The sequence below is a fragment of the Rhinatrema bivittatum genome, chromosome 4 (assembly GCF_901001135.1).
Source record: "Rhinatrema bivittatum chromosome 4, aRhiBiv1.1, whole genome shotgun sequence".
NCBI classification, from domain to species: Eukaryota; Metazoa; Chordata; class Amphibia; order Gymnophiona; family Rhinatrematidae; genus Rhinatrema; species Rhinatrema bivittatum.
In genome coordinates this window covers 448,287,826-448,315,339 of record NC_042618.1, presented here as the reverse complement: position 1 = coordinate 448,315,339, position 27,514 = coordinate 448,287,826, and the positions used below count along the sequence as shown (strand labels likewise).

The 27,514-nt window shown below is 43.4% G+C and overlaps 1 protein-coding gene and 1 long non-coding RNA gene across 3 annotated transcripts in view; one reads left to right on the top strand and one right to left on the bottom strand.

Annotated features, from left to right (window-relative positions):
* Window positions 1-11,823, top strand: part of LOC115091372 — a 93,897-nt gene extending 82,074 nt beyond the window's left edge. Inside the window, exons 2-3 of the long non-coding RNA XR_003856689.1 lie at window positions 7,284-7,467; window positions 11,149-11,823. This is a non-coding gene — a long non-coding RNA (uncharacterized LOC115091372). The remainder of the gene's footprint in view (window positions 1-7,283; window positions 7,468-11,148) is intronic.
* Window positions 1-27,514, bottom strand: part of LOC115091371 (solute carrier family 23 member 1-like) — a 184,475-nt gene that overhangs the window by 156,845 nt on the left and 116 nt on the right. The window contains exon 2 of one of the 2 annotated variants that reach the window (XM_029601648.1): window positions 26,361-26,447. The exons of the other annotated variant lie outside the window; for it this stretch is intronic. Coding sequence (XP_029457508.1) covers window positions 26,361-26,390 — 30 coding nt within the window. The 5' untranslated portion in view covers window positions 26,391-26,447. The remainder of the gene's footprint in view (window positions 1-26,360; window positions 26,448-27,514) is intronic. 2 annotated transcript variants of the gene reach the window in all.

The following is a 27,514-nucleotide window of genomic DNA, read 5'->3' as shown; positions in this document are numbered from 1 at the left end:
AAAGGTCCCACACATACCCACAGAGGTATACATACCGCTATGATGGTGAAACCGAATGATGGTATATAAAACTCGACAAATAAATAAATAAATAAATAAATAGAGCAAAGTCATTAAGAACCCCAGAGCCATTCAAGGAGCTGCACCCAAGTAGCTGCTACACCACAATTAATTCTTACAGACTGAGAGTGTTGGCATTAGGCTCTGCAGTCAGGGCACTAGGGAAATTTTATCTGTAACTTTCCCACAGTGAAAACAAGCAAACAAACAAACAAAAAAATCCTTTTGTTCTGCAAAAAATAGCTGAGTCTTTGTCTCTAAAAAGGCAGTTACTGCCTCAGTCTTTCAAGGTTACTGTTAGGGTTTGTTAGTGCTCACTTTGAGGTGAATTTTAAAAGCCGGGTGCATGCCAAAATCAGGAGACGTCCACCCGATTTTAAAAGCCGCCTACAGGTGCACATCTCCCAATATGATAATATCTCCCTTCAAACAAAAAAGAGGCGAGGTGTGGAGGGGCATGGTATGGACGGGGGAAGGGGCAGGACCAAGAGATGTGCACATGGGTACCTATGCACCTGAGCGAGCGCCCAAATCCACCACCGCGGAAATTTATTTCTGCTACAGAGGAGGCATAATACAGGCATCCCCTGAGGTGTTTAGGAGGTCTAGGATAACTGCGGGTATGCAGACTAAAGAATTGGGAGAGGGGGACGTTGGAGGACCTGGTTCTAGACTGGACGAATTGGTAAGCGATCTGGTGAATCCAGCCCTGGCGTGGACATTCACCTATTATAAAATTCTCCCACTTGCGTGGCTCAAACCCGCCTTTACACAGCTGTGTTCACCCACTCACAAAACTGAGTGCACACATTCTTGCGCCTAGGCTGTTTTATATCATGCGCGTGTGTGTTATAAATTTGGGCGCGTGCTGACAGAACCATACAAATGCGTACCCGCGTGCCCGTTTGAAAGTTACCATCCTTGTGTTAAAGTTCTCGTCCTTCTTAAGTTCATAAGTTATCAAATTGGACTTGAAAATTCTTTGATCTGCACCCAAACAACTAAGATTATTGAGGCTCTTTGTCTCTTTCTACTACATTTTCTCCTTGTCTCTTGGTTCTCCTGATATTGAAAGGTCTTCCATTTCTCTGTTCAGAGTGGTTACATCAAACTGATAATTTTTAGAAACTTAACCATTGTTTTGGTTTCCCCTATACCACTCTATTAGATTTTCAGCTATCCACAGACTTATCTAGTAACCTGGGAATGTCACATGCAATCACAGCTGTTTCTTTCTCTGTGATTCTGTCTGGGTCATAATGTCTACCTGCAGTAGGGACATTAAAGTGTTTATTGAGTTTCCAGCTAACTTGCACCATCTTGTGATTTCCTACAGAAAGTTTGACTCATCCAGCAAAAAGATAAGAAATGCATAGAACCAGGAAGGAAACTGAGTTCATGTTTGCAGTGAATGATCTTGTGGGTAGGCTTATGGCTTTGTGTGTCTTTTATCAATCTCTCATCTTTAGGTTTTAGCTGCTTTCACTTTAACCATTCATGTGTCAAATCTTAAGCCATGTGTGACTGATGCAGTAAATAGGGGTAGTGGCCCAGTAAAGTTGTGGTATATCCCAGAATTTTCTTTTTCTGTTGATCTACATCATTAAGGGGTGGGGAGTTCTTACTGACAGCCTATTCCAAATTCCATTGCAGTTTATTCCTGTGCAGGTTATTATTTACATTCAGTTCTCCAGAATCAGTCGCCATGATTTAGATCTCTGTTCAGGGGAGAATGCCGACGTTTGATTAAGTACAAATAATAGAAGATCTGTTTATATTGTGAAATGGTACAGCGCATACCCTCCCTGTGAGCAGTTCCAGATACATCATATTATTCCTCATGGAGGGGCCATTGTAATTAGCCGAGCATTAAAACTGTGCACTGAAGTTCAGTCACAGCATGTTGTCTTTATGACGCCAACCCTCATGGCATCATGGATTTTCCTTATTCGACAGCATCGACCTGCATTCAGATGGAGATCTGCATGAAACAATGTTTGAATCCCTTAAATTCTACTGCTGAAATACCAGTATCCACCAATGATATAGTACACTCTATAATAAACATCCAAAAAGATTCTCTTTATGAACTGATTCTGAGAATTCAGTGAGATAAGAATGCAAACAATTTAAAAGACCTTACTTTGAAAAAGAATTGTTGAATCTCAGTCTTACTCTACAAATCACTCCAGTGTGATTGTATCTTCCATAGTAATTTATCCTGATTGATACCATATCAAATCACAGCATGCTTTTATCTGTGCAAACTTTGTGGTTACTTGAATGAATGAACAAGCAAGCAAATGCGCAAAAGATGTCAGTGTGGTTTATTTGCAAACTGACTGCTAAAGCTCCACAGCCGTTAATTAAAGAGGTATAAAGATATCTAACCATATTGATGTGTGATGAAATTATGTGAAAATGAAGCGTTAGGTTACTAACTCACCAAATTCTGTCATTAGTAATGTTCACTGCATTTTAGAGCTGTTTGATAAGTTTATCACTTTTCTTGTACTTTGTTTAAATATAGAGATAATGATACAGTTGTAGCTTGATTTTACTATGATTATATTATAATGAACTGAGTATGATACCGAGAGGTGAATTTTAAAAGCCCTACACACACACCAAAGCTGGGAGATATGTGCAGAAGTTGGGCCGGCATGCACCACGTGGATTTTAATCGGCACCCACATTTGCGCATATCTCCCGGTACGTGCACAAATAAGAAGTTGGGTGTGGTCTGGGTGAGGCATGGGCAGGACATGGGTGTTCCGGGACTTTAACATGAAATGTGCACGTAAGTATGTACATGCACAAGCACGCGCCGGGGTCCCCACCGCATAACTTTACTACTGCTATGGATGGCATGTAAGTAATAAAAATGTTTAAAAAACAGGCTAGTCAGCGGGGTTTTAAGGATTGGTGCTAACAGGGTAAAAGGGAGGCTATTTAACTAGGGAAGTTAGGAAGTCCTATCCAATTATCTGGGCGAGCTGTGAATGAATTGGGGAAACTTATAACTGCGTCAGCGTGTGTCCCTTATAAAATTTCCCCCTCTTAGGCAGTAGAGGCAGCATTTGCCCGCACATGCGCTTGTCCATGTAAAATATTGCGCATATGTACGCGCGTTCAGACTATTTTATACCATGTGCGCATATACGTGCGTAAGTTATAAAATGGCCACGTCCTTTGGCGCAAGCCAGCATACACGCTTGCATGTGCACCCCACTGCAAAGTTACCATCCTTGTATACAGTACAGAATAGAGTTTATAAATAGATATATTATGTAATGTACAACTGTATTTTTTATGCATATACAGTGGACCCTCGAGTTACAACCGGCTTGACTTACAAACAACTTGGGTTACAACCAAAATTTTAGTTTTGAGTTACAACCAAAGTCTTGAGTTACAACCTGAATGCCGGCCAAGGCCATGTGTATCCGCTCGTGCATGCGGTTGCTTCTAATTGGGTGTTTTTTCCTGTCAATCGCGTTTTTTTGGGCTTGGTGGGTGGGACTTCTGCTCTGCTGTTGCAGTGATTGGCTGCTGCTGCTGCTGCCGATGAGGCCTGTCCATCTTAGGCACATCCAGAGCTGCAAATGTTCACAGGAGCACATAGGCAGACCCGGCATGGCATTGCAGCAACAGCATCACTGGTGACCAAGGAAGCTTCTGTGCAGCAGCAGAAAGGGAATGTAGCACTCAGCTGGCTACAGCAAGGTATCAGGAAGGGAGGAATGAGTATGCTGGGAGGGGGAAATGAGTGTTTGGGGGCCAGAGATGTGCTCTGATGGGGTGGGGAGGGGGGAATCCTCCCCCTCCTCCCTTCCTGCAAGCCAAAGATGTCAACTTGGTGAGTACAGTATGACATTGTTGTTTCTGGTAGGCCAGGCACATTTTATAATTTTTTGGTGAGTACACTAGGAAAATTATAGGTGTTTCTGGTAATTATGTACATTATTCAACCCTTTTTTTATTATAAAAATGTTAGGTAAGGGGTGCTTTGGGAGGTTCGGAACGCATTATGGGTATTTCCATTATTTCTTATGGAAAAATAGTTTTGACTTACAACCAACTTGAGTTACAACCAGCCCTCTGGAATGCATTGAGTTTGTAAGTCAAGGGTCCGCTGTACATCGCCTTGAATTTGGTTAGATAATTAAATTAAAATAAATAAAAATAAATACACATACTGTAATATTTTCAAAGCTTTAGGAAACTTTAATTAAGTGATTAAAGCTCTTCTAGAGGCATTCAGGGAGCAAGTAAGATGGCCACTTAACATCTTGCTCTACTAGCAGTTCCACGTTTTTCTCATTATATTACCTATTTTTTCCTTTTTAAGGCCCGGATTCACCATTCTAACACAGAATGGTGAATCCAGCGAAAACAGGAAGCAGGCCTGCGAAAGCCGGCAGCTTTCGCACCATCGCAGTGTTTTCGCTGCCGGCTTTCGCATCCAATAGCGCCACCATGAAAGGTGGTGCTATTGGGCACGCTACTGGTGACAATAACAGTGCTTACGTTATCGCCGCTAGCGAAGACATCGCAGCATCTGCCTCCTCACCACCCCGACTCCTCCCCTCGCTGCCCTGACTCTGCCCTGACCCCGCCCCCAGCAAGCTATTGCACGCAATAAGTGATAGAAAATGACCCCCTAAATGTGCTATGGATCATAAGAGGAAGGGAAAATCTGCGGTGGTACCTTCAGTGACTGGCCCAATGGATTGTCGTGTAATGCGTCTGGATTCAGCCATCGGAGAGAAGCATGAAAACTCTTCCATTGCAATGGGAGTATCACTCCCTCCAGCCATTTGATCCCTGCTGCTGCCTTTGCCGTTGCTGAGATACACTCTGTCAGTGTTTGGTATGAGGCAGACAGAAGGAGTCACTTCGAGTTGTGCAGAACAGCAAATAAGCTCTCCTGGCCATCAAGAGTTCCCAGGTTTGTTAGGTGAAGAGTTATTGGAGGAACAAGGATCAACATCAGTGCTGCAGGAGAATGGCTTGCTGTGAAGTGGAGAGGAGCCCGGTGTGCTTGCTGCTATGCATGATCTGGTTGGCATATTGTTAGTGGAACCCCAGATTGTGTCTTTGGATGGTAATAATGAGCAAGTATTGGAGAGGGTTCCTGGTACCAGTTCCCTTGAAATTCCAGTGTCATCCCTGAAGTTTACTAGGGGAAGCAAAGGCAAAGGTACCAGATAGCCACCTCAATGTGACTTTATTGGATATTTGGAAGATGGTTACTCATACTGAAATTACTCTGCAGGATTCTAGTCCCCGATTATGTAACTTTTCTAAGGAGACAATCCATAAGCTGGAGGACCATGAAAATAAGCTTTTGACTGTGGAAAGACAAGCTACTGGGATGACTAACCAAATTTCCACAGCCAAGCAGGGTTTTGAAAGTCACTAGCTTGGCCCATATCAAGTACAATTTATGTGTGCATAATAAAATTTAACTTTTGGATAATGATGGTAACATTCAGCCACGCGGGCGTACATGTATGCATGTATGCTGGCTCACGCTAATGGCCACAGCCATTTTATAACATACCCATATATGTGAGTGCATGATATAAAATCAGCTGTATGCGTGTACACGTGCACGCAATGTTATATGGAGGTGCCCATGTGCACGTAAAATGCCAGCTCTACCACGTAAGTGGGGAGATTCTATTAGATACACTCGCCGACACAATTACCAATTTCCCCAGTCTGTTCCCAGTTCACCCAGGTAAAGGATAGCACTTCCTAACCTCCCTAGTTAATATGCCTCCCTTTTACTCTTTTAGCCCAACCCTTAAAACCCCGCTAACTAGCCTCAGTTGTTTTGCTTCAATACTTACACGCCATCCATAGCAGAAGTAAAGTTGTGCGCATAAATACTTATGTGCACATTTCAAGTTAACTTCCCGGAACGCCCATGTCCCATCCATGCTCCACCCAGACCACGTCCAAGCCCCACCCATTTTTAACTTTTTGATTTCTGCATGGACCAGGAGATACGCGTGTACTCATGCACTTTTTAAAATCCATCCAGCGCACGCCCAGCCTGAGAGACGTGCTTATCTCCTGGATTTGGCTCGCTCTGTACTTCTAAAGTTCACCTTACTATGTATCGAATAAAGAATCTGTGATTATTGAATTTCCCCGTGACTAGGTTGATTTCAGCTTCTGAGCTGTTTTTTGAAACATGTTAGGGAAATTCTAGAAATTACAGATTGAGATAAATCAGTTATTGAGAAAATGTATTATTTCCCTTTGTTTAAACATAAAGTGAATGACGTTGAGAGTGGTCCTGATACTTGTTATTTCCACAGATAGTTTAGATCTATTGGCTTATCTTGATCCGTCACAAGATCTGATTATGGCTAGGGCCAAGCTCTTTGTGAAGGTTTTGCTCTGAGGCTGATAAAGTCTTTCTTCTTAAGTCTTATTTAGGAATAAAGAAGCATTGATTTGTAGTCAAAGAATTCATATTTTCCCTGATGTAACTCAGGCTACCCAGGTGAAGATGAAGGCTTTCCTTCAACTAACACCACGAGTGATAGCCCTCGGTGCTTCTTTGTTCATGACGTTCCCATGTAAATGTATGGTTGTATATTCTGGGAATAAGTTTCTCTTCTCAGACCTGTTATAGTGGGAGCAATTATTTTAGTAAGGGTGGTGGGATCTCATTTCCTATAAGGTATAGGTTAGCTATATGATACTAAGTGGATTAGGATAATTTTGGCGCTGTTTTTCTTTGAGATTGTTACTTGTTATTTTTTTCTTTCCCCACCCTCCCCTTTTGTGGACTTTACATGTAATTTGCATATTTTTGGATTTCTTATGTATTTGCTTTGTTTATGAGTTTCTTGTTTATTACATATTTTCTTTGCATTATTCATGTATAATTTTGAACTGCTAATAAATTTTACAATTTTTTTTTAAAAACCCTCTTCTCTATTGTCTGCTCAGTTTCTAAAATCTCAATACTATAAAATTAGAACCACATATGAGAAATAGCACTTTATAATCTTAAAGATAAAAGGCCTGATTTTCAACAGCATTTCCTCGGGTAAAACTGGGTATTACTCGAGTAAATGCACTTTACCCATGTAAGTGGGCTTTTGAAAATTGCTACAATAGTATGTTACACTTATATGCATAACTCCTTTGAAAATTACCCCCACAGAGAGTATGATGCATTGTATCCTTTTTCTCAACAGTTCTTTTCCCTGAGATACCCTTAATATTCAAGATGTCACTCGCACCTAATTGTGATCTGCCCACCATCTGCCAGGTTCCTGTCCATTTAAGTAAGCGGTTAAAATGGACAACTTCAATATTTCCACCTAAACCTCAGGTGCCATTAATGCTGTCACCAGACCTGGGACTATTTGAATCACAAAGGTAAGATTATACAATGGTTGGTATCTTGTCTTCTGAAGATTCTCCATGCAAATATAGAGAGAATAATCAATGTATCTGAACTATAAATATACCTGGCTCAAATAAACTACAGCAGGTTTATAGCTCAATGGTTGATTGGTTGATTGATGGCAGTATGGTGAATTAATATTGAAATGTCATTGAAATAAATGAGATAATTATGTGTGGGAAATAGTCCAGGATCCAGTATATCCTGCAATTAGACTCATTCCAAGCAATTTTTGGCATAGCCCAGCATTCAGCATTGTAGCAGGTTGGGTTTCTCTTGTTTTTCTTTAACATTTTTGTGGTGGCTTTTCTATGGCTTGTGGAAACTACCAAACTAGCAGCCCAATGGAAATTAAATTATCTGTTTATCCATGGAACAAATACTTCACAGGCAAAGGAAGTCCCCAGAACAAAGGAGGAAAAAAAAACCACCAACCACAAGATAAGGAGCAGTCGGAGAGAAGGGGAGGCAACAGAAAATATAAAAGTAAAAGTAGTTAAATCACAAGCGGATTCTGATAAATTGCAGTAGGACCTTGTGAGACTGGAAAATTGGGCATCCAAATGTCAGATGAAATTTAATGTGATAAGTGCAAGGTGATGCATATAATAGGGAAAAATAACCCATGCTATAGTTATACAATGTTAGGTTCCATATTAGGAGCTACCACCCAGGAAAAAGATCTAGGCGTCATATTGGATAATACATTGAAATCGTCGGCTCAGTGTGCTGCGGCAGTAAAAAAAGCAAACAGAATGTTAGGAATTATTAGGAAGGGAGTGATGAATAAAACAGAGGATGTCATAATGCCTTTGTTTCGCTCCATGGTGAGACCACACCTTGAATACTATGTACAATTCTGGTCGCCGCATCTCAAGAAAGATATAGTTGCGATGGAGAAGGTACAGAGAAGGGCAACCAAAATGATAAAAGGGATGCAACTGCTCCGCTATGAGGAAAGACTAAAGAGGTTAGGGCTGTTCAGCTTGGAGAAAAGACGGCTGAGGGGAGATATGATAGAGGTGTTTAAAATCATGAGAGGTCTAGAACAGGTAGATGTGAATCGGTTATTTACTCTTTCAGATAAATAGAAGGACTAGGGGGCACTCTATGAAGTTAGCATGTAGCACATTTAAAACTAATCGGAGAAAATTATTTTTCACTCAACGCACAATTAAACTCTGGAATTTGTTGTCAGGGGATGTAGTTAGTGCAGTTAGTGTATCTGGGTTTTAAAAAAGGTTTGGATAAGTTCTTGGAGGAGAAGTCCATTACCTGCTATTAATCAAGTTGATTTGGAAAACAGCCACTGCTATTACTAGCATCAGTAGCGTGGGATATACTTAGTTTTTGGGTACTTGCCAGGTACTTGTAGCCTGGATTGACCACTGTTGGAAACAGGATGCTAGGCATGATGGACCCTTGGTCTGACCTAGTATGGCAATTTCTTATGTTCTTATGTTAACACAAAGAGGATAAATAAACACTGGCAATAAAATTATTCAATAAATAGTGGAATAAAATCAAACATTAAAATACAGTATATATCATAAAAACTGGAAAAAAGATCTTTTTTATTTTATATTTGATTTTATTCCACTATTAAATACTTTTTTGTCATTAGGGCCAATATTAAAAACCCCTACAACAGCTACGTTATCTGGATTTATTTTAGCCAAATGGAATGAACTGAAAATGGCCTCTTACAAGTATACCCAAAATGGTTGGTTATTTTTGTTTTCATGTCGAGGCCAAATTTTAAACAGAGGCCTCCAGAGGTCCTTTGATGCTCCCTACCACTCTACTATCGCAACAGAAGCTTTGGAATCTGGGCCATGCCCAGCTGGGGCCTCTTCCATCTTCTTCTCTTTTGCAAAATAGGTCTGGACCTAGGCCTACCCGGCTGGGCCACTCTTATTTCTCTCCCTCTCCCCCTCCCCACACACACAATCAGGTGCCGGCTGCACCTGAGAATGTACCAAAGTGATGTCTCTTTGGCGCTGCTTAGGAGAGCCAGCACTGCCATTGTTAAAGAGCACCAGATAACCAGGAGCAACTGGGTACCACTCATGCCCTTTCAAACCATCAGACCAACAGGGAATGGATATGTGAGGGCCAGGAAAGTACCCGGCTCCTGGACCCACCATTTCTTTTTAAAGGCGAGAAAGGTCAGAGGGGCCTGGCCAGGCTGGGCCTGGCTAAGCCTAGTCAAGTACATCTAAGGCTGGACCTATTTTGGGGGAAGGAAAAAGGTGGGAGTGTGTGGGAGGCACCAGGGCTTCTGTTAGGGCAGAAGGGGGTTTAGAAAGCCCGTTTCAATTTGTATTTGTTTTGGGGATTTTTTTTGGCCATTTAATTATTTATTTATTTCTAATTGATTTGGGAAATGAACTTAACCAAATAAAACAATATACAAAACAAAAAAATAAAGTAAAAAAAAACCCAAAACTTTTTTTTGAGCTGCACATTCCTAATATTCAACATGATAAATGTCCTCCTGAATATCCACAAATAAAAGTTATCTGGCTACCTGAGTTGTATAACTTTACACTTCACCGGCTAGCTTTGTATAACACCAGTTAAATTTAAATGCATCCGGCTTAAGGTAGCTGAATGACTTTAAACTTATACAGCTATATTTAAAGAATAGAGCAGCATAAGCGTTGACATACTAAAAAAAAAAAGCCCAGACCAGTCCAGTAGCCCCTCTTCCCCTCTTCCCCCCCATCCCCCTTCCCTGAGAAGTTCAACATCAGGCAACTCCTCACCCCCCCCCCCCCCCCCCCCCCCCCCTCCCAATCTAAGATCTCTGAAATGTATTTGAAAAATGTTGGGCCAAAAGGCCTGAGGATACAGGCCAGACACCTCCCCCTCTCAAAGTGATGTAAAACATTTAAAGTTGGAAATGGGTTCCCCCACCTGCCCACAAGCCATCCCCATCCCTATTTCTTTCTCGCCACCCCCAAATAGCAAAGCCTGCTGGGGCACGGTACAAGCAAACTGCCACTCTCGGTGACATCAGACATTGCCTCAGCTACGACCACTGATAGCATAAAGAGTATTATTCCTACAACAACGAGGATGTTGCTGGGCGCACTATAGCTGTGAATGAGGCGGGGATGGAGTCGGTTCGGAGGCTTCGAAGGTGGATATCCCTTTCCAACTTACAAGATTTGCATCACTGAGAGGAGGAAATAGGCTGGCTCACTTCCTCGGGCCTTTCGGCCCAACAGCTTTCAAATTAATTTAGGAAGTTTCAGGTGAGGGACACAGGCTGATGCTGAGCACTTCTCGGATGGCAAGGTAGGCCCTGACCACTGGCCCAGACTGTTTATTAAATTGTGCACACTCTTAACCAGTTATATTCTTTTCAGTATAGACAATTAAGCCTTAAGTTATCTAGCCATATGCAGTCAGATAACGTATCCAGATAAGGCGAAAATCAGCTAAGTTAGCCGGATAACTTAGCTTCACCCCAAAATGCCCCCATGCTATCCAGCTACATTTTAGCCAGATAAATGCCCTAAGTATTGATAAGAAGTCATTTAGCCATGTAACTCACAAGTTATCCTGCTAAATAGCTTTGAATATGGAACTCATTGTTTATTTACCCTGTTTGTGTTATTTTTACATGTATTTTGTTTCGTTGCCAGCACTCCCCTCTGAAAGGAAATCCCACACAATACCATGAAAGGGCTTGGCCTGTGTCCCGATGGGCGAGTAGTTCCTCCTGCAAGGTTGACTGCAGCATCCCTCGTCTAAAGCTTGTCTCAGCCATTGAGCTGATGAAACACCACCAAGCCAAGCATCCAACAATGAGATCAGTATATACTGTGTATATTGTCACAGAATTTCAGCTCTCGGAAAAGTAAAACATGAAACATCCGATCCTTGTTCTTATGAATCCAAGTCAAGGTGGAAGCTCTTATTTGGACTCAAAACAACTACAGTTTCATGAAGCCAATTCCTTTTTGGTTTTAAATCTAAGATGTCTGTGGCTTAGAAGCATTAATCAAGTATGGGGGTTTTTTTCTCTATCTCGTATGTTCAGATGTGTATAATACACCTCAGAACTCATTTTTAAAATCCATTTTTAAACATGCCCATTGGTCTTTTAAAGGAATACAAAAATTGCTGCTCGTTAGGGTTTTCACCTTCATAAGCATGTATGCTTTGCACTTTCTGTTTCTCATGCAGTTCCCTCTTCAACCTGACATGCTGCAATTCACGACAATCATATATAGCCTGAAGGCACGAAAACCTGCAATGGTTACCTAAATATGTCAAAGTAAGGACCTACCAGCCAATAAAACATAAGCTGCAATTGAGTTTTTCGCATCCAGAACAATCGGTTTCAACCATCTCACTTTTTCAGTGGATATTGCTCCTGCCCTTTCCATCTCAGAGTCCCCATGGAAAGGATAAGTTAGGGTCAGGAGCAGTGTTACTACTCATCTGCACATATGTGTACCCGCGTACAACTTTTCCTACTCGCACAAATAGCTTTTCCCTTCAGCGCAGGAAGGCCTGTTCCACCGCGGCCCGAACAGAGGAGGAGATCCTGATAGTATGTGTGAGTGTGTGCTTGTATGTGTGTGAGAGAGAGAGAGAGCTTGCGTGCATGTGTGTGAACCTGTATGTATGTGTGTGTGTATGAGAGCCTGTGCGCATGTGTATATGGGTACATGTGTGTGTGAAAGAGCCTGTGAGAACCTATATGTGACACATAGACTCTCTCACACACACACACACACACAAGAGACGATAACTTTCAAAGTGGCGCATGGGTGCACATGTGCGCATGTTCATCAGCCCACGCCTAGGGACGCTTGTAAGCACTCATGTTATAAAATAGCCTGTCCGCGTGCACGTGTGCTCAATTTTAAGGGGGCACACACGTTTATGTGCAAATGTTACTTCTACCTCATAAGTGGGGGGGGGATTTTAAAAGGCACACGCGCCAGCTTCATTGCCAGTTTTCCCAGTTCGATCCCACTTCGCCCAGTTAAGCGATAGGACTTTCAAACCCCCCTAGTTTAATAGTCTTTCTCCCCCTTGATGGCCCCAACCTTTAAAACCCTGCCTGGTTTTTCCAGCTTTATAACTTAGTCATCATCCATAGCAGAAGTAAAGTTACGCAGCAGGGGACCCCGGCGCACGTCGTATCTCCTAAAAATGTACTTGCAAATATCCCGGTTCACCCATACCTCGCCCAAAACATGCCCAATACTCTGCCCCTTTCTGGAAACTCTTCATTTCTGCATGCAGTGGCATTTACACATGTAACCAGGCGAGTTTTAAAATCCGCTCGGCGCATGTCAGCCCTTCATATTCACGCATCCCCTAATTTTGGCACACGTTGGGCTTTTAAAATTCACTTTAAGTTAGCTAGATAAATGTATCTGGCTAACTTTAGGACAGCCCTATGGTCCAACCAAGGCTGACTCGACTCCTCCCTGATCCACCCATTCCCTACCCCTGAGTTAGCCAACTTAAAGCTTAATCAGATAAGTCACTTGCTACTCTGCCTCCTCGGACTTTATCAGTACCCGCTCCTCGGGGGCCTCGCTCTCTCTCTTGCTTTTCAGGTCACAGTCTGGAACCGGTACTTGCTCCTCGAGGGCCCGCGTTCCCGGACCTGATACTGCCAGGAAGTCACTGCTGCCTACAACACCAGTGAATTACCATCTCTCTCGCAGAGCTTTCCCTGGAACCAGTTACTCGCTCCTCGAGGGCCTACTTCATTCCAGTTCCTGGGCTGTTCCAAGAGACTATTGTGTGAGTATCACCATCAAGGTTCTGTTCCTGAACTCTGCATACTCTGCCTACTCACTATCTCAGTTTCTCTACAGCTCAGCCATCCTGGGATCGCTGTTCCAGTGCCTGAGGGACTACAGCCCAGCCGGGCTCTTTCAGCTCACTACTGCCACCTCTGGTTTTCTAAAACAGTTTAATAAAAGAACTAAGTGTGAGTCTGTCTCCCAACTCTGAGCCTGACCGGTGGTCCCTCTCGGGATCTACCCCCGTGGGCGTGGTCATCTGCCACCGGCCCAAGGATCCACCCACAATTATCACAAATAATAACAGGAAGTATATTTATTTATTTATTTATTTATTTATGTTATAGAAATGAAAGAAAAGAGGGAGAGTAGCTCTTTATGCTAAAACAATATGCAAGCAACTGAACTGCAAGGAATGTGGGGTAGAGAAGAAGCAATGGTAATGGAACCTACGAAGTAGGGAGTTATACTCGATCTAGTGCTCCCTAACGGGGATAATGTTTGTAATGTCTGGGTGGGTGCTCACCTCAGCACCAGTGATCATCAAACGGTATGGTTTCACATCACAAATAGGATACGGAGAAGTCACACAAAGTCAAAAATACAGACTTTGTTGAAATGGGGATGTACCTAGAGGTAGAATTAGAAGACTGGGAGAAAATGGGAGAGGTGGAACAACAGAGGACCAAACTAAAAAGATCAATTACAAAAGCAACAAAACTATATGTTAGAAAAGTAAACAAAAGTAAGAGAAATAAGAAATTGAACTGGTTCTCAAAGGAGCTGGCTGACATAATAAAAGCAAAAAAAGCAGCATTCAAGAAATATAAAGGATCCCAAAAAGAAGAACACAGGGAATAATATCTGGTGAAAATGAGGGAGATGAAGAAAGTAATCAAGAAAGCAAAAAGTCAGCAGAAGAAAGGATTGCCAAAGAGGTAAAGCGAAGTAACAAAACATTTTTCAGACATCAGAGAAAGGAGAAAGACCAAAGAGATATAGTGAAATTGAAAGGTGACAAGGATCAATGTGTGGAGAGAGACAAAGAAATGGCGGAAATATTAAACAAATACTTCAGTTCAGTGTTCACTAAAGAAGACCCTGGAAAAGGACCGTCGCTAGAAGACTCATGGATAAAATGAGAAGCTTGAGAGTGAATGCCAACATGGTGGTGTGGATTACAAACTGGTTGATGGATAGAAGACAGCATGTAATGGTAATGGAACCTACTCTGAAGAGAGAACGGTGTTAAGTGGAGTGCCACAGGCATCACTATTGGGACCGGTTCTGTTCAATATCTTTTTGAGCAACATTGTGGAAGGGATACAAGGTAAAGTTTGTCTATTTGTGGATGATACTAAGATCTGCAACAGAGTGGTCACGTCGGAAAGAGTAGAGAGAATGAGATGTGATTTAAGGAAGCTTAAACGGTGGTCAAAGACATGGCAGCTGGAATTCAATGCCAAGAAGTGCAGAGTCGTGCATCTGGGGTGTGGTAATCCAAAAGAGCTGTATGTGATGGGGGGTGAAGGGCTGTTGTGCATGGAGCAAGAGAGAGACCTTGGGGTGATAGTGTCTAGTGATCTGAAGACATCAAAGAAATGTGACAAGGCAATAGCTAAAGCCAGAAGAATGCTGGGCTGCATAGAGAGAGAAATAACCAGTAAGAAAAAAGAGGTGATAATCCTCTTGTACAGGTCCTTGATGAGACCTCACCTAGAGTATTGTGTTCAGTTTTGGAGACCGTATCTCAAAAGGGACAGAGACAAGATAGAGGTGGTCTAGTGAAGGATGACAAAATTGGTGGAGTTCTCCATCAAATGACTTATGAGGAGAGGTTGAAGGACCTAAATATGTATACCCTGGAGGAGAGGAGGAGCAGGGGAGATATGATACAGACATTCAGATACCTGAAATGATGTACAATCAACAACAAACCTTTTCCCCTGGAAAGAAATCAGTAGAAGTAGAACTAGGGGGTCACGAAATGAAATTCTAGGGAGGATGACTTGGAATAAATGTCAAGAAATATTTCTTCATGGAGAGAGTGGTTGATGCCTAGAATGCCCTTCCAGAGGAGGTGGTGAAGACAAAAACAGAAAAAGATTTCAAAGGGGTTTGGGATAAACACTGTGGATCCCTAAAGGCTAGAGGATGGGAATGAAGAAAACAGTGCATGGGGGTAACTTGCTGGTGTGGTGGTTACTATCCTTAACCGTCATTTCTAGGTTTCTATGTTCTATGATTCTATGTATTTTCTCCAAAAGTTAACTGGAACCTGTGGGTATATTGTGTGTTGTCTATGAGGTGTTAAAAATCTGAATAAGATCTTGAATCCATTTTCTTAAATTGTTGATGCAATGCTGTCAAATGATTTTAAAAATAGTTTTGCTGGGTGGCTAAAACTGGCCAGGGCCTTCTTTACTGCATATAAGGCCCTTTGGAGTTTTTCTTGTAATGTCTTATAGACAAGTGGCAGGCAAAGGTATGCATAGTCTAGGGGTTTGCACTATTTGTTGGTTATTTTGACAAAATATGAAATTTGTTTTGGAGATTTTTTGGCTCAGTTCTGCTGATGTGTGTGATCCAGTAATACATGATTGATAGAAAATGAAACCATATGTCTTTTTATTCTGTAAATGCAGCATTTCTATATCTAGAGAATCTGCACTTCTGTATTTCTAAGGCCAAAACTGGAATGGTGGGGGGAAAGGGGAGTGTGCTGGGATCAGGAGGAAGGATAAACTGTGCCCATTCCCCCTAAGCCATGTTATTCTGAATGGGATGCTAGCCCCTCTCCCCAATCCTTTCAGTCTGACTTCCTAACAGTTGGGGAGAGGGGATGCCATCAACAATTTTTGCACAGAGCACCAAGGCCCAAAGAGAGGAGGCATGGTGGAGTTGTGGGGGAACTATCCTACTGCATCCTGAACAGCTCACAAACATTTTTGCTCACAAACAAAAGGTTTTGCTCACAGCAACCTAATCCTTACAGGGAACATTAGTCAGGAGGGTACCTAGCCCTGGCAAATTTTTCAGGGGTGGGAGCCGGCCCGGCCCCACCGGGTATGCAAACCATGCAATTGCACAGGGCAGCACACCTGGTGGGATGGCATCGGGAGCAGGAAGAGGCCTGTGCTTCTGCCAGTGGACTCAATCCCACCAGCAGTGGAAGAAGAGGAGGCCCGTGGTGCCACCGGTGGAGCCGATCCCACCAATGGTGGAAGAAGGAGCTCCATGGTGCTGCCGGTGGACCTGATCCCACCGGCGGTGGAAGAAGGAAGTCCTTGGTGCTGCCAGTGGACCCGATCTCACCAGCGGCAGAAGCAGGAGGCCACAGCAGAGGAAACCCATCTGGCAGCTCCTCCTCTGGTGCTGGCCCCATGGTACTTAACACTCGCAGTGCTAGAACTTCTGGTATTCTCGCGAGATGAGAATACAGGAAATGCTAGCCTGCGAGTGTTGAATTACCTCGGGGCCAGCACAGGAAGAAGAGCTGCAGAACAGCTTTTCTCCACAAAGGAACAGGCTGGCAGCAGCAGTAGAGGAGGAATGACCCATGGACCCTGACTGCCTGATCTGCTTGTGTGTGTGAGTGAATGGGAGGCTGCCTGTGAAGAGTGTGTGTGTGTGTGTGTGTGTGTGAGAGAGAGAGAGAGAGCACTGAGAGGAGAGGATCACCTTGCTGGTAGCTGAAAGGAATCATTAAGTTTTTGCTTGGGAAAATGTTTTTTAAAGTATTGGGGAGAAGTAAACTATTGAGGTACATTATTTAGTGTGTTTATGCTTTTAATAGTCAGTAAGGCAACTAATAAACAGAAGTTAGTGTGTTTATTTTTAAATAGTCAGTCAGTAAGGCAGCTAATAAGCAGAAGTTAGTGTGTTTGTATTTCCCAACCCACCCACCCCTAGCTCATCCTTCAATTTGTAGGCAGATGCCACTTTCACACTAAAACCCCCCCAAAAAAAACAGCCTTTTTACTTCACCAAGAATTCTCCACACCTTATTGAGAATGTGATCATTCCCCTGTAGGCCACTACAAGACATATAGGGCCGGATTTTAAAAAGGTTACGTGCGTAAATCCGCACATGTACGCCCACTCGCACCTTTTTAAAATCTACCCCATAGTGAATACACTAATACATTTAAAGGACCCTAATTAGACACATTCCTACTCCCATAGCAACCTAAAACTTAACTAGGAACTGAAGAAATTTGAGATGAAGGCAGCAGTCCAGCAGCAAGAGGGGGGGGCCTCCCAGTCTTTTGCATCAAGTGTCACATGTATGAATTTTTACCCGCCGTTGAAAAGTTGCATGTGTGCATCCGCTGCAAAGAGCTTCTGTCTCTCAGAGAACGAGTCTGATCTCTGGAGGCTAGAGTGGTGGACCTGGAGGAGCTGAGGTAGATAGAGAGGTATATAGATGAGACCTTCAGGGACATAGTAGCCAAGTCCCAACTTCAGACTGGCAGCCCTGGTGCTGCCTTAGAGGAAGAAAGTCTCATGAATAGAGAGCATCAATTTGGTGCAGCTGGAAAGGATCCTCTAGCAAGGACCTGCTCTCCAGGTGGTACATTATCCTCTTTCACCGAGGATGTGTCTCCCAGGGCTACGGCCCAGGAGAGAAGGGTTAGGTCGACTGTCATAGTTGGTGATTCGATTATTAAGAATGTAGACAGCTGGCTGGCTGGTGGGCGTGAGGATCGCCTGGTAACATGCCTACCTGGTGCAAAGGTGGCGGACCTCACGTGTCACCTAGATAGGATTTTAGACAGTGCTGGGGAGGAGCCGGCTGTCGTGGTACATGTGGGCACCAACGACATAGGAAAATGTGGGAGGGAGGTTCTGGAAGCCAAATTTAGGCTCTTAGGTAGGGCCTAGGACAAAGAATGAATGAAATGAGGGGAGGGAGGGGGCAGCACACTAATTGTTTGCACAGGAGAACAAAAAAGCTAGCACCGGCCCTAGGCGGTAGGGTGTTTGGAAGGGAGAATCCAGCTGGAGTCAACTCAGCCCAACCGTAAAGGCCTAGGCCCCACAGCTTTCTTGGGAGGCAGAAGGGAGTTTAGAAGGCCTCAAGGAAAGCCATTTTGTTCTTTTCTTGTGTTGGGGTTTGTTCGTGTGCTTTTTTAATGTTAATTTCAGGTGCTAGCTCTAGGCTACCAGCTTAAGAACAGCTCCTAACCAATCTTGACTATTAGCCAGGTGGCCCGCCTCTGCCGTCAGCACCCTGAATGCTGGCCAAATTCTGACACAGCCATTTCAGAGGTCCACCCACAGCTCCGTGAGAGCTGAGCTCCCACAGACCCAACTTCGGAGGCTACAGGTGGCTCCAGTATGTACCTGCTGAAAGATGACACATCACCCTGGCTTTCCTCCTCCAAAAGAAGATCCTCCGCAACAGGGTCTTTGTCCTCAGGTACCAGGAGCAAAATATAAGCGTGGCCATATAGGAGGGGGAAACAAAAGAGGGGAGGAGGGGTGGATGCTGAACAGCAGTGGGCATTTTGGTGAGCTCCAGCCCTGCTGTTGGTGGGGGTGAGCTCTAGTCCTGCTGCTATCTGTGGTGGGGGTAGGCGGGTGACCTCCAGTCCATCTCCTGCTAGTGGCGGTGGAGCTGCAGCATGGACCAGAGGAGGCCTCCTACTCTTCCAAGAAGAAAAAGTTAGTGGTATATCTGAAATGGAATAAGATGTAGGGATTAAGTGAACAGGTATTATGAAAAAAAAGCAGTGTGAGCAACAGTTAGGTGAAAGAAGTAGATTTTTTTCAACCAAATGGTGAGTATACCTAGCAGAAAATTTGTGTTAAGGGATTGTCAAGGAAACAGTGGGATAACCTGCAGTGAGCTTATGTTCAGATCCCGTACTTGAGTAGCATAAGGGCATGAGGTTTGTAATAACCCGGGATGAGCAGCTGGTCAGTGAGAGACCAATGTTGAATGTCCACGTTGAGGGGACACTATAGAAAGCTGCCTCTGAATCCTTAGTGGATGTGGTGAATATTAGGCCACTTAATAATCTGACCTTGTAGGAGTGAGGAAAATGTATTAGAAAACAGAGGACATTGAGAAGAAAGCAACAGTGAGCAATAGCTTATAAAGTGCCTATAGTTTCAGCCCTGCATTTTTTGAAAACAACTGAATTAGAATTACTTTGAGTGTTTCCCGTCATTCCAGCCTTTAGATGAGGTATCAGTGCAATACCAATTCTGGGAGCAAGACCTAGAGAGACAGCCTTCAGCAGAGGTGGGGCACCTAGATGGGCCAAAATGACTCTATCAACAAGGCTGCACAGACAGCCACAATTGTGAAACCTCCCGGAGGAGACTATAGTTTGCTTATCCCTGGCCCATGTGGCCGCCCCAGCCAGTCACATATGTGAACCATCAGGTGCCAGGCTATTCTCTTCAGGATAGAAACATATGGAATGAACGCAGATTCCGACCATAGCGCCTGTCCAGTGCACTCAATTTCCTTGCAGGGGAACAGCCACAGACTTTCCTTCACTTTATGGCATCTATGGTAAGGCTGCCAACTGGCTCCAGATTTTTAGGGCATATTGATCCAGTCCAGGTTTTATACCATTGGATGCAGGGACTCATAGTTCTGATTTTCTCTATTTGCATTCCCTATGCATTCTTCCTAACTGTGTACTCTAAATGCTTAGCCAAAAGAGCATATACGTTCCTCACTTAGATCCCACCAGCACCAACCTTTGCCATGCTTTCTAGGGGTGTGCATTCGTTTTCAACATATATGTAAAACGCAACGTAATTTTTTTTTTTAACTTAAAAAAGTGATGAGGCGAAAACGATCGGATTTCCAACTTATTCAACATAGCTATGTTGAATACGTTGGAAATCGCGATTGTTGATCCTAAATAAAAATTTAAACCCCTCACCCTCCTTAATCCCCCCCCCCAAGACCTACCAAAACTCCCCAAGCTGGCCAAAAGTTCCGTGAGGGTCCGGGAGCGGACGCGCAGGGAATCACGTGACGTCGCGTCACTCCGACGTGATGCCGACGTCACGTGGTCCACCGCGGTTCCGTTCCCTGACCCCTCGTTGGACCCAAACGGCACTTTTGGCCAGCTTGAGGGGCCCTCCTGACCCCCCAAGCTGGCCAAAAGTGCCGTTTGGGTCCGGGAGCGGACGCGCGGTGGACCACGTGACGTCGGCGTCACGTCGGAGTGACGCGACGTCACGTGATTCCCCGCGCGTCCGCTCCCGGACCCTCACGGAACTTTGGCCAGCTTGGGGAGTTTTGGTAAGTCTTGGGGGGGGGATTAAGGAGGGTGAGGGGTTTAAATTTTTATTTAGGGAATCAGTGCACGTATGGACATAGACTCAACTTATGGAATTCTACATATGTCCATATTGACCGAAATTGACCCCCCCTTTCGACTTATGGACTTATGAACTTAAACTTTTGGTCTGCACATCCCTAATGCTTTCACAGAGTAGCTCCTGCCATGCCATATGACCAGAACAGGCTGAGTCTCTGTCCATATTCAAAGCCAGTCTAAAAACTCACCTCTTTGAGGTTCCTAACCATTTCTCTACAATAAACACTTTCCATGGACTCTTTTTTGTCATGTATGTTTGTCTTGACTACATTGTAAGCTCCATGCAGCAGATTCTGTGACGTGTGTATCTGAACAGACCTGTGCATGTCTGGTAGCACTTTAGAAATAGAAACATAGAAATGACGGCAGAAGAAGACCAAACGACCCATCCAGTCTGCCCAGCAAGTTTTGCACTTTTTTTTTTCTCATACTTATCTGTTTCTCTTGACTCTTAGTAACCTTTTGGTTCTATTTCCCTTCCACCCCCACCATTAATGTAGAGAGCAGTGAAATATCTAGCTTAATTAGTTAGGGGTAGTAACCGCTATGATAAATAGTTGGAGGGGTAGTAGTGGCCTATGTCCTTAAAGGCACTTACCTCTCGGGGGTAGGAGGCCCAGTGGCTAAAGTGGCAGAGGAGGGCCATCAAGGTGTGAGCCATCCTTCCCTGCCTCTCTGAACCCAGGGGTGGGAGGTTAGCCAGCCCTCATCTGCCACAATCAGCTGGGCGAGCAGCTGTACCTCCTTCATGCTGAAGCTGGCCTTGTAGGCCCGCGGTGCCATTTTGAAAATGTCCCCGCATAACCTCTGTGCGTATAATCTGTGCGCGTAACAGTGAACGTATGCGCGTATGTTAGGGACAGAGTCACGCCTGTTCAATAAACTGTGCTGCTTCAACTACACAGTTTAGGAATTACAGCTATAACTTTAGGTGCACCTTCTTATGCCCCTACCTGCAGTTTTCAAATGATTTAACCCAAATAACTGAGAAGGTGACCAGGTAAAATCTGGGACAGGGGGGTGAAAGTTTCACAGCGTGGGTACCTTTCCCCATGCAGCAAAGCGTCAGGGTTGGGGGAAGGGTGGAGTTGAAAGACAACATGCCAAGGTTTCATTTTTACATCTCCATGCATGGTTTACGGCGTGGAACCTGCGTCTTTGTAAAGCAGGTACAAAGTCCGCAGGTACTGAAGTACCTGTGGCCCCAGTGGTCCAAACTCTGCTGGGAGGTTTCCTATCACATGGCACTTGCAAGCCCACAGGTGTCTTTTTCCTACAGATTGCAAATCTAGGCAAGCTAATTGTATGGATCAATAGGCTTTATTAGTTAAGGTAAATGTGGAAACATTTGTTCAGTAAGGATGCCAAGTGCGAAAAAGAAAGACATTGATACCACTTTGTTAGTGCAAAATCTTTAAAGGTTAAATAAATCATTTTGAAGGAAAATATCAGTATTGTGCAGACAAAATTATACATTTTACATTGCAAAGTGGATGAAGTTTGAATAACATGGACAAACAGACCAATGGCCAGCAAATGATCAGATCACAGGTACTTGTGCAGGAATGATTAAGCACCTGCATTGGGTCACTTTTTTTTAGCACTCTCCTTTCTGATAAGTTTACAAATTGTTCACCTTACAGTTGTAACCAAAAGAACAAAGACACACAGTGCCACAACCTAGGCAAAAATCCAAGCAATGCATGAAATGACCCTAAACTATGCTGAATATCAAATAGTGAGACTAGTTTTTTTAAATGGTCATCCTGAAACTGACCACCTTCCTCTGGATCACGCCTAGGGAACGGCCCAAAAGGCAACATACTTTTGGTCTCCACTCAACTTACCATGTCCAACTTAACCTATTATGTCTCTGTGTTGCCATCTGTCTCTCTTTCAGCAGACCTGGGTGTTGCTTTCTCAATGAAATTTACTCTTAAAATCAGTAGAAACATGTCTCACAGTAGACATAAAAAGCTAAATGCCCCCTTGATTGTCCTACTTCAGAAGGCATTGATTCAAATGCAAATCCTCCTGTTTGTCTTGTCTTTGTGTCTTGACTAGATTGTAAGCTCCACAAAGCAGGGACTGTCTCTTACATCTCTCTGTTTATACAGTGCTCTGCACATCTAGTAAAGCTATGGAAATAAGGTGTAGTAGCAATAGCATTTCAACTGTGCTGGGGGAGCAGCAACAGAGAAAGAGAACAGCAAAAGTGATTTCTTCTTTAAAAAAAAAAAAAAAAGAGGAGGGCAATAAATATGAGAGCACAAGGAAATCTGATAAAAATCCAGCAAACAAAATGAAGAATCCCCTAAAATCTTCACATCGTTTTTTTAAGGCAGGTACCAGAGTGTATGGCGGAAATGCATTGTGCAAGGGAGACCTCTAGTGGTCAAATCAGCAAATTGTCCTTATTAATTATTACCAGCATAATTTCCTTCTCATTATTCCATTAAGTTCAAAGATAAATCAAGTGTTTACATTAACAGACATGGCAAGCTGGGACATTTTCATGTATTTAAAATGCAAAATGAATATGTTTATCTGTCCTATTTAGCCATCTTCATAAAACGTTCACATTACACAGTGTAAGTGCTGTGGATATTTTTAATAATTTTTTTGTTGTTGAACTAACCAATACAATTACATTTTCTATCTGTTCAATAGCAAGTGCAATTTCAGCATTCTAAATAATGTATTTTCTTTTTAACATTATCTTCAACAACACCTTGAGGTCATCTTTCAAAGGCATTAAGCTGGATTACCTATAAATTATCTGTTTAAATGTCGACTTTTGAATATCCTTGGCAATTATACATGTACATTTTAGCGGGATAAGTCATCATCTGACTAAAATTTAAATGGCTAAAATAGGAGCATATTTGGGGCATTCCTGGGTGGAGCTGAGATGACCAAATTGCTTATTCAGAGCTAAAGTTATCCTGGAAAAAGTAGTAATTATTTGAAGAAAAAAAAAACCCCACTTCCTGAGTGAGCCTCACAGCCTGATCCCCCCATCCCCCTTTCCAGACAAGGATCCCTGAGCCTCCCCCAACCCCCCAGAGCAAGTATTAAAGTTGTGGGCTTTTAGGTCTGAAATTCCTTCCTCTCTCTCCCTCTCCCCCTCCCCACTGGGTGGGATAGTGGGTCCGGAGCAGGAGCAGCGATTGCAGCTGCAGATGCCGTTTAGAAGGCGACATGAGTGAAAAAAAAAACAAGGGGCCTGGAAATGTAGCAGGCACCGCTGTGCTGTGTAAAAGAGTTTAACGCCCAGCCCCATTCTGTCAGCGTAGGACAGCCAGAACTTTATAAATTAATAAAAATAGTCTTCTGACTGCACCACGCTCCTCTTTCCAGACTGCGCCAGCAGATGCTCCCCCTGAATTCCTTTAGAATTTCAGAATCTCCTGGTCAAATCCAGAGAGAGAGCGAGCCAGGCACATGATCCCAGCTCCTGGCTGCCCTTAAGCTTTGCAGGGAATGTGGGCAGGGCCGGGGAGTATAAGAGGAGGTGGGCTGGGAGGGAGAGGGTATCCCAAAACTGCAGTTCTTTATGTTTTATTGAACTTTGGGGGAAAGGGAGAAGGTCGAAGGAAGAATGAATTTCAGGCCTAGAGGATCACAACTTAGTCTGGGGGACTCAGCGAGGCTTGGGGATCTTTGACTGGGGAGGGGGACAGGAGATCAGGCCACTAGGCCCACATGGGAAGTGTATTTTTGTTTTCACTTAATCACTGCCTAACTAGCAATATTCTTTGAAGATGGTGGGTAATTTAATTATCTGGGTATACATACCTGGATGACTTTGCAGCCTAATAGGCAATATTCAAATCTGGCTGATTAGATTTCAGAGTTGGGTGGGGTTATTCAACGGGACATTTATCCTACTGAATAGCCGGGATAACTTTTCCGGCTAACCTTAGCTAAATAAATAAACCTTTGGAGACTTTGTTTGAATATTGGCCTCCTCGTGGATACTCTGAACACATGGCTCTGCATATCTTTCTTCATTTTATATTTATTGCATAGATCATTTTCACATAGCATCATTTTGAGCTCCAGTGCTCTTTTTACATATGACCTATGCACTTTATGCAGTAACTCATATCTTCTTGTGTTCTCTCCTATTGTTTTCTGCCATACTGTGGAAATACTTGCAATTAAAGGAGTCAGACATGATCTGTGTAGAAGTAGCCAGCAGTGATGTGAGAAGGAGTTCCCAGAATTGACTGCTGGGATCTATCCTGCTACAGCCAAAATGGCAACCATAACCAGCTGACAGGGTCATTCATCAAATTGCGCTAGGGCCTTATGTTGTGGAAGTAGGCTCTAATGTGTGTTATATTGCGTTTACTGTGCAGTATAGCCACGATAGTGCACTATTGCGGTGATACCATGCAATATATATGATATTTTGTATGTCCCCACCCAAATACGCTCCCCTATTACAATGCCATTCTTTGCATGTGATTTAAATGCATGAATTATACAAATGCAGGCAAAGAAGGTCATTACTAGATAATTAGATGCAAATATTTTATCTTGGCCGACCAAGAAGGTGGTCAGCCGTGATAAAATAATAACACTTCCCTGGTAAATGTTAGATGTGCAGTGGGAGGCCCAGGACCCTAACTCAGGTCCCGAGGCTCCCGCTGCACATTTAAAGCAGCAGGGAAAAGAAATAAATAAACTACAGCTAAATAGGTAGGTTGAGCAGGGTGATTGCTGACCTCCATTTCAATCCAGGGCCGCCGGTTGAGGCAATCCCGACTCCTCCAAAAGAAAAATAAAGTTTAAACTATGCATGGGCGATAGCCCCCCTCACCCTGGCCCCCCTGATAAACAGATCCCCCTGGCCCCCCATAGACAGATCCTCCTCCACCCGCCCCACCCCCCCCAGGCCCCCTGAAAGCCTCCCTATAGACAGATCCCCCTCCCCCATCCCCCTCCAGAGACCCACTTACCTTATATTCGATCCTGAATTGGACACGGTTGCACTTTCATACCTGTCCCAGTCGGCACCATTTTCCAAAATGGTGCCGACCTAATCTTGCCCCAGCCATGTGACCGGGGTAAGGTCTGGGGTTCAGACTCAGGCTACGAGGCTGGAGCAAGATGAAGTCGGCGTCATTTTGGAAAATGGTGCCGACCGTCCCCAGTGAGAGATCAATTATATGGTAAAGGGATCTCTGGAAGGGGGATGAGAGTGGGGTAGGGGGAGGGAGGATCTGTGTATCGGGGGTGGGGGGGGGGGGCTGAGGGGAGCCTGCCTATCAGGGGGCAAAGGGGGAGGGGGGCTGCCACACACATTTGAAACTTCATTTTTATTTTGGAGTATTCAGGGCTGCCTTGACCGAGGCCTTCAGTTGACACAGGGATCAGCGATGACCCCCGCTTAACCTCCCCATTCAGCCACAGTTTATTTTTGGAGTGGCCAGCAGCCCTTTAAGACGATGGTAGTCCCTTGAGTTCGGATCTACTATCGCGTTAAAGGGCTCCTCACCATGGTCTTTTGTGTCACGGTCTTTGGCCACGACACAAAAGAACACGTCCTCAAGCAAAAAAAAAACCAAAAAACCCTGCGTTAGTGGGACCCCTGCTGTGAGAAAACATCACAGCTTGAATCTAGGGGTGAGATGTTATCGCATCTTCAACTGCTGACATAAACAAGTTGGGAGGGAAAGTAAGGAAGCGAGAAGGGGAGAACATTGCAGTAGCGTAGCAGTAAATTACCTCAGAGGATAACGGTGCACAAAAACACATCAATAAAAGTCCTTAATGGGTGCTTCTCAGGGTCCTCTTTTCCAATTTCCATTTCCTCTAAAAGCACAGGGAAGCCCAAGTAGATGTTTAAGATAATTAACACAGAAAGTTCTTTCCTGGGGCGCACTCGGCCCCAGCTTTATTCAATTCTGTAACACAGGAAAATCTATAGCAGGCACAGCAACTTCCCCCCTCCTCCTCTGGCTGCTTCGAAGCCCTGGCATGCAATGCAAACAGAGAAAATCACTGCACATATTCACGACAAAGCTAAGAAATGTAAACCGATCCGGCTTTCCTTTCTCCAGCAGCATAAAACTACGAAAAAAGTTAGCTGTATTTTGAAAGATGCTCTTGTATGATATTCTGACACTAGTGTGCACTTGGTAGATTCCTAATGTCACTTAAACCTTTTACCTTTTACTTTCCTGTTCCCTTATTTCTCTCTTGTCTCTTTGTACAAGTAAACTCTCTTCATTTCCTCTCTATCATTAAGGCAACAGTGCAAGATTTCATGTATTATGCTCATTTTTTCATTTTCTGATGATCTTATGTACTGTATTGGAGTATAGATGGAGAATGTAATAAAATTTAACCAAAAGAGCTTAATAATTTTTTTACAATCTACATCCAAAGAAATTTGGTGGCTATTGTGTAACTATTGATCAATAGGAATGTGTATTTGTTTTCATTCATTTAGGTAGTAGTACATATATTTTTTACGTTCAGAAAATTCAATTTTATTCAGGTTTGTACACATGCATAGTATTCGGGTTTTTTGCACATAAAACAGCATTTATTATTGAAATGAATGAGACAAAAAGAAAAAATGTGCTGAAATAGAAAGCTAAAATTAATGATCAAACTGAACCAAAAATGTTTGTGTGCTCATCTCCCTATTGTTCATCCTTTACAATCTATATCATTAAAGAGTTTAGAGTTAGACTGCTATCTTATTTAGCAATCTACCTTTTCAATCTGACTTGTAATAATTTGCCTTGATAGTTTCACAGTCGTTTTTACAAGAGGATGTCAGAAATTCCACAACTATTGCATTAAAAAAAACAACACTTTTTTTACAATCACCTGAATCATTACAACAAACTAACAATTTATTTTACAAAGCA